The sequence below is a fragment of the Cucurbita moschata genome, unplaced genomic scaffold (genome assembly GCF_002738365.1).
Source record: "Cucurbita moschata cultivar Rifu unplaced genomic scaffold, Cmos_1.0 Cmo_Scf00040, whole genome shotgun sequence".
In the NCBI taxonomy this organism is placed as follows: Eukaryota; Viridiplantae; Streptophyta; class Magnoliopsida; order Cucurbitales; family Cucurbitaceae; genus Cucurbita; species Cucurbita moschata.
The window spans coordinates 175642-182924 of NW_019268556.1; the positions used below are offsets into that span (position 1 = coordinate 175642).

The 7283-nt window shown below is 36.5% G+C and overlaps 1 protein-coding gene and 1 long non-coding RNA gene across 2 annotated transcripts in view; both read left to right on the top strand.

The window, feature by feature from the left end:
- The first annotated feature begins 74 nt into the window (after positions 1-74).
- Positions 75-7283, top strand: part of LOC111432712 (ran-binding protein M homolog) — a 12478-nt gene continuing 5269 nt past the window's right edge. Inside the window, exons 1-6 of the mRNA XM_023069646.1 lie at positions 75-611; positions 1443-1589; positions 1681-1767; positions 3172-3217; positions 6267-6343; positions 6971-7133. Coding sequence (XP_022925414.1) covers positions 238-611; positions 1443-1589; positions 1681-1767; positions 3172-3217; positions 6267-6343; positions 6971-7133 — 894 coding nt within the window. The 5' untranslated portion in view covers positions 75-237. The remainder of the gene's footprint in view (positions 612-1442; positions 1590-1680; positions 1768-3171; positions 3218-6266; positions 6344-6970; positions 7134-7283) is intronic.
- On the top strand, positions 3237-5794 carry LOC111432722. Its single transcript, XR_002708680.1, has 2 exons — positions 3237-5235; positions 5457-5794. It is a non-coding gene; the product is annotated as an uncharacterized LOC111432722 (long non-coding RNA).

Genomic DNA, 7283 nt, shown 5'->3' on the forward strand with positions numbered 1-7283 from the left:
AAAAAAAAAAAAAAAAAAAAAAAAAAAAAAAAAAAAAAAAAAAAAAAAAAAAAAAAAAAAAACAGAAAATATTAAAGATTCTTTTCTTTGTTGCTCCATTGCGGTTTCTCTTCCTTCTTCAATTTCCCGAAAGCCTCCATTGCCGTATCTTGAAATTTCAAGTATTCGACTTCGCCTCCAATCAATCGATTTCCGAAATGGTTACTGAATTCTAGGGGGAAGGAATTTTCCTTGAAGATGAACGATCGCATCAACAGTAGCAACAACGTGATTAACACCACTAATTCTACTACTCCTCAAGATCTCGGATTGCACTTCTTGGAAATGGCTCGATTTGGGCTATGCGACACGGACGACGACGAGTCTCCCACTGAGCTCAATACCATCAACAGTTCCGGAGGTTTCTTGTTCGTTGCCACCGATAAGCTTTCTATTAAGTATACGAATGTGAATCTTCACGGCCACGATGTTGGTGTCATCCAAGCTAATAAGCCAGCTCCTGTTAAACGACTTGTCTACTACTTCGAGATTCATGTAAAAGACGCTGGGGCTAAAGGCCAGATTGCCATCGGCTTCACCACCGATAGGTTCAAGGTGCGGAGGCAGCCCGGGTAGGACGTACTTCCTCTATTTCTCTTTCTTTCTTGATTCGCTTTTCGGTTTTGCTGTGATTGCATTGATTATGTGGATTCTTTCTTTGTCACTCGGACATGTTACGAATGTTTCTTTTTATTGGAATTGATAAATGGAATTGAATATAGTATCTGCAACTATCGAGTTAGAGCTTATCTTTATGATTCTTGAGTGGATTTTGGTAGATGAACACAACTCTCCACAATGGTATGATATTGTCTACTTTGAGCATAAGCTCTCGTGCCTTTGCTTTGGGCTTCCCCAAAAGGCTTCATACCAATGGAGATAGTATTCTTTGATTATAAACTCATGATCATTCCCTAAATTTGCCGATGTGGGGCTTTCATCCAACGAACAAAGTACACCTCCCCTTAATTGAGTCTCGACTCCTTTTCTTTTCGAGCTTAGTCATTTTTTGACTATGCCTTCGAGGTTCACAATACTTTGTTCGACATTTGAGGATTCTATTAATATGACTAAGTTTAGGGCACGACTCTGATACCATGTTAGATGATTTAAGACATGGCTCTGATACCATGTTAGATGAACACAACTCTCCACAATGGTATGATATTGTCCACTTTGAGCATAAGCTCTCATGGCTTTGCTTTGGGCTTCCCCAAAAGGCCTCTCATACCAATGGAGATAGTATTATTTGATTATAAACCTATGATCATTTCCTAAATTAGCCGAGGACTTTCATCCAACAAATTTAACTTCATTTAGCTTTTCTGCATTTTCCAGAGATATCCCCTCCCCTTCTCATTGTAAGCTCTCAAATGCCCTGTGTTGTTAATTTGGACGAGTAGGTGGGAACCTAATAGCTGTGGATATCATGGAGATGACGGACTACTTTATCGTGGAGTAAGTAAGAAAGAGCCTTTTGGTCCAACATATACATCTGGTGATACGGTTGGTGCTGGAATTAATTACGCCTCAGGGGAACTCTTTTTCACGTAAGACATTCTTGCACTGTAATTGTTTAGTTGTAAGGTTTTTGTTAAAGGTTATCATCATGATACTTTGGTTCTTCTGTCGATGTACCAGAAAAAATGGGGTAGTTGTTGGAGCAGTAGAAAAGGACATAAAGGGTCCCTTGTTTCCTACGATTGCTGTTCACAGCCAAAACGAAGAGTATGCTCCTCATCAAACTTCTATTCCCTTGATACTTTGTTTGCATATACGTTGGTTACTCTGATAATTTAGTTAGGATTATATGTGTTAAGGTTTTATAGCAACCCAATGGATTTCTACTTGTGATGTAGTTAGTCCGGTCTTAAACTATATAAATGTAGTTGGAACCAGCTCGTGATGTATCTGATGTTGCTTTAGCGTAACAGAAGGCTTTCATTGCTTTTGTAATTCCTTCAAGGTAATCCTTTAATAATGTTTCTGGTGTGAAGTATTTGATACTTTTACAGCAATCTTTCCTGGTTTTTCGGGTGGTAGTGTGCCCGAATTTTGAGGTCCATTCTCTTGGATGGAAATCTTAACATGTGAAGGCCCTTTATTTAAATTTTGTGGAGTGTTGACTGGTGCCAAATACCATGGTTAGAAAAAAAATTCACTTAGCTTAGTTGTTTACCTTTTACATTCTTTTGTAGATAAATGACGAGGAAGTTATAATTTATTGCTATTATCATGGGTACTACTGACTTGAGCATGGTTTGATCTCCTCCCTCTAATTTTATGTCATCAATGAAATTGTTTGTCATAAAAAAAACATGATGGGTGCTACCAACTTGAGCATAGTTTAATGGTTAAGGTATTCACAGCCTTCTTTAGAAGTCGAGGTTCATTGTAGGTGCAATCCACTTGTAAGAAACAAGTCAAGCAAACGTCTTCACCTCCTTTGAAATGCAAACTTTCCATAGTTTTGTGAAGAAAGGAGGGAAAAGAGCATTTTTGAAATCATATTTGTTATTGGGATTGGTGGTATTTTGTTTCTTCTCTCCCCTGCTTATAGCATTCTTTGGTTTGTGAGTGTTGTTTCTTGTTTTAAAAAGTTTTTTTTTTTTTTTGGTCAGAGGAACTGTTTATTTATTTACTTATTTTGATAAGTAATGATAACTTCTTGTTGAGTGTATGAAAAGTACAAAGTGGGGATACAAAAAGCACTACCCAAAATTAGGAACTCACAAAAAACTGCTCTAAGAGGAATTAATTTCAAAAGGTCTAGCCTACAAAGTGAGCTTGGGCAAAGTACTCCAAGAGGACTCTGAATCAGCTCTTTGATGTTGACTCCATGGAGGGTTGAGGTCACAAACTTCATTGGCCCTTTGCTTCTCTCCTTTGTAGGCCTCTAAAAGTTTTTCAAGTTTCATCTTGTGATAAATAGTGATTGAAGTTTTAAGCATTTCCTCTTATATTGGCTTCTTTATGACGTTGTAAAGCCTTACTATATACAACTAGGTGTTACTAGTATGTTTAGGATCCTTATGCCATTGAACTGAACTTGTTCTGATTTTTATGAAAGTTTTGTTTCATAATTTTTATGGATATCTTGATTAAGAGATACATTTTCTTACAATTTGGCAGGGTGCAAGTCAACTTTGGACAGAAACCGTTTGCGTTTGATATCAAGGTCAGTTTCTGGACTTCTGCCTCCTTAATTATCAGTTTCCCTTTGCAATAGTCTGAGGATCTTATACTCATTCTTGGGAAGCAGACAATTTGTCTATTTTTTTTTCTCCCGATCATGGGTATTTGGGTTGATCTTTGTAGGAGGAAACACTAATGGTCTATTATACTTCACCGGTTCAATTTTAGGTGCCAGAATGTGTATTTTCTGTCTAGGACCTGTTTTCACCTGCTAGTACAGAAAATAGTTAACCTTTTCTAGGAAAGAAAATCCTTTCTTCTTGCTGAGTTAAAAACCTTGCTATTTTTTAAATTTAAGTTTCTTGAGACTGAAGATGTTCTTGCATTTTTAAGCTTTTCCTACAATAATTTGAAGTTTGCCCTGGGAGAATGACTAGGTGTATGTGCTGCTTTAACGGTTTTATTGAGGATGGCCCTTTATTTGATGAACCCATAGTTAAAGAGTTGGAGCGAAAATTATGAAAAAAAACTTTCATCAAAAAAGCCCCTTGGGTGTTTGAAATCGTTGTGGGGAGAACCTTCTAAGTCTATTTGTCAATGCCTTGGCAATTATCTTATACACGTCACAAGATTGATAGGTCTAAACTCTTTAACCTTCGTGGCCTTTTTCTTTATTAGGAATAAGGAAAACAATAGTTTCATTCAAAGAGCTATCTAGGAGGTCTCTCTCATAAAACTTATTGGAGACTCTCCAAAGATCCTCCTTGATAAGCACCCAGTTATCTTGGAAAAAACCATGGGAAACCCATCAGGGCCTAAAGCTTTGTTTCCGTCACACTCAAACACCACTCTTCTAATTTCCTCGAGGGAGAAAGCAGAGTCTAACAAACCTTTGTCAGTGAAAGAGATAGGACTCCTGTGCACCCCATCCCAGAATGGTCTAGGAACCACCACTGCACCATACAGAGACGGAAAAGAAAAAAGAAAAAGAAAAAAAAAAGAAGAAAAAACTTCCTCCTCAATCTCCCTGTTCCCTTTCAGCACCAAGTCAGCCTCATTCTCATGAGAGCTAATAAAATATTTATTCCTTCTACAACTAGAAATTCTGAAAATAAGTCATATTACAATTTCATTCACTCACCCATTTAACCTTCGTTTTCTATCCCTGACTCACACTTTCCTTTCTAACAATTTCCACAAACATGGTCTTTATTTCCAAACGCTCCTCCTTACAAGGCTTTAAGCCTCCCCTCAAAATGGTGCAAGACTGAATCCTCTTACCTTACTTGTATGGAAGCTTAGTCCGCCTCACTTGCTTTCTTTATTGCATAATGAGCATAAATGAAGTCACTGAACTTCCTTCTAACTAGTGGTTGAAAGTAAGCAAGCCACCTTTATTTCACAAATTTGTGGTCAAGTCAATAACATGCTCTAAGTCGGGAATCTTTGCCCTTCTCTATTTCATTTCCGCTGCTTGTGTTTTTTTTGTGTCCATTCGTATCACAAAGCTGGTCAATGCTAGCTGTATGAGGAGAAACTTCTTATATAGTTTTGGTGATATTGTTAATTTCCATCTATCCCAATATGTCATTTTTAAAATCATCGCAATTGATGTATGATCTTGAAGAGAAGGAATAAATCTTCATAAATTGGGGTTTTATTATCCAATTAAGAATCGAACCTATTTATTGTTCTCCTTCACCCAATCTAGTGCTTGAGCTTCCCTAATGCTTGTTGCTTAATTCTTAAGTTAAAAATAAAACTTTTGATTCCAAAATTTTAACACCGCTTTAAGAGCCCACAACTTAATAAAGCCACAACCATCCTGTTATTGTCAGCCAACATGGCAGCATCATTTAGAATGTATTATTGGTCATAAAGGCAGTTCCAAAGACTCGTGGAAAAATATTTAGTTCAACTTCCTTTGTTTTTAGTGTAATAGGAGATGAGAGAGATGCTTACTTTTGGGAAGCATATGTGATTGGGGGATAGACCCCTCGGTTACATCAGTTGTTGTCTTTGAAGAATCATTCAGTGACTTCAATTCTTTCTCATTACGAGGTCCAACCTTCTCCTTTCCTTGGGTTTTTTGTTGTCCGTTGACCAATAGGAAAGCAAAAAAGTTTTGGCTTTGTTGGGTGACTTTCACCCTAGCCCTAATAGGAGGGATGCTTCCCTTTGGAGTACCTGTTCGTCTAAAGGCTTTTCTATTAGTTCATTCTTGCAGTGTTTGGTCCATTCCTCCCTATTGAGCGGTTCAGTTTTTTTCCTTTGTGTGGAAGGTGAGGATTCCCAAGAAGATTAAGTTCTTTGTATGACATGTTTTTATATGGAAGAGTTAAGACCTTTGATTGGGTCTTGGAAAGAGGGTTCATGTTGGTTGGGCTGCTCTTTTGTATTCTTTGTAGGAGGGCAGCAAAGGACCTTGATCATCTTCTATGGAGATGTGATTATGCTAGTGCCGTTTGGAGTTGTTTCTTTAAGTGTTTGGTTTTTGCTTTACCAACTTTTAGGGCTGTAGAGATGATTGAGGATCCCCTTCTCCATTCTTCTTTTTGCGAGGAAGTTTTTTTTTTTTTTTAAACTTTTTATTTTTAATTTTATGTGGTAGGTTGTGCTATTTTGTGGGGTCTTTGAGGCAAGAAAAATAATTGAATCTTTAGGGTTTGGGAAAAGTTTTTGAATGATGTTTGACCTTTGTTAGATTCTATGTTTCACGGGGGGTTTCGGTGTCAAAGTCCTTTTTGTAGTTACCCTCTTAGTCTTATTTTACTTGATTGGAGCCCTTTTGTATAATTTGATTCCTTTTAGTGGACTTCTTTTGTATGTTCTTGTATTCTTTTATTTTTTTTCCCAATAAAAGTACGGTTATTCATAAAAATATGAATAATTTGATGTATATTGTTTCTTCAATAGTGTATTCAGTAATGTGCCGGATTTTAGAAGTTACAGAAACAGGAATCATGCTCCCAAAAAATTCTTATGAGTTTAAATTGTTTGTTGCATAATACTTGTGATATTAGTATCTAAACATTGAGATGGGAACCAAAATGCATATTGATATTTTTCCTGTGTTGCATTGTTGTTCGTAGGTATTGGAAGCCCAAGAGAGGATGAAGCAACAAGCCACCATTGAGAAGTTCTCTTTGCCATCAAATGTCAGTTATAGGTAAAGAAAATTGCTTTTGAATATCCTTAAATCCTCTGATTGTCAGGTTTGACATTGTAGACTAACCATTTGACTATACAACATTTGGTTGAGGATTAGTTTTTAGGAAACTCCTGAGTAGTTGACTGAAGGTCTATTAATAAATTGTAGCTAGTACAATTTTGAGCTTTCAACAATCGGCCAACTCTTGAGCACCGCTAAGAAAGAGAATCAGATTTCTCTGACAGTCGTGTTTTACAAATTTTTAAGATGATTTGTTATTTGATAAAATAACAGACGTTACAGAATTGGTGTTACAATGATAAAATCTATGAGATTGATTAAATATAATGATAACCTTCCATCATCCAGAAGCCACGTTTATTTATTTATTCATATACTTCCAGAAACCAACTGGCTAGCAAATACTATTGATACTTGATATATATGTGTGTGTGTATGCATGGATGAATGTTGGAATAGACATTTCAATGAGAATGGTGACAGTACAGAGAGCAGCAGGATAGAGCTTGAATGAGGGACAAACTTGTAATTGTGCATATTCGTAGATTACTTATGTACATACTTTGTTTCATGTCAGAACAGTGTACATGATCTGATTGCTGATACTTTGTTCTTTGTTATCAGAATAGTGCGCTCATACTTGGAACATTATGGTTATGAGGATACGCTCCGTGCATTTGATATGGCCTGCGAAAGCACTGTTCCTCCTATATATATAACTCAGGAAAGTGGCTCTGATGACCAAGATAACATGTATGCTCTGAACCAGAGAAAGACTTTAAGGCAGGTATGAATTATTTCACCATAGATTCCTGTGGATTAGGATTTGTGAATTTGCATTTGTTCATGTGGGGAGCTTTCCCTTGATTTATCTGTTTTTTTTTTTTTTTTTTTTTTTTTTTTTTTTTTTTTTTTTTTTTTTTTTTTTTTTTTTTTT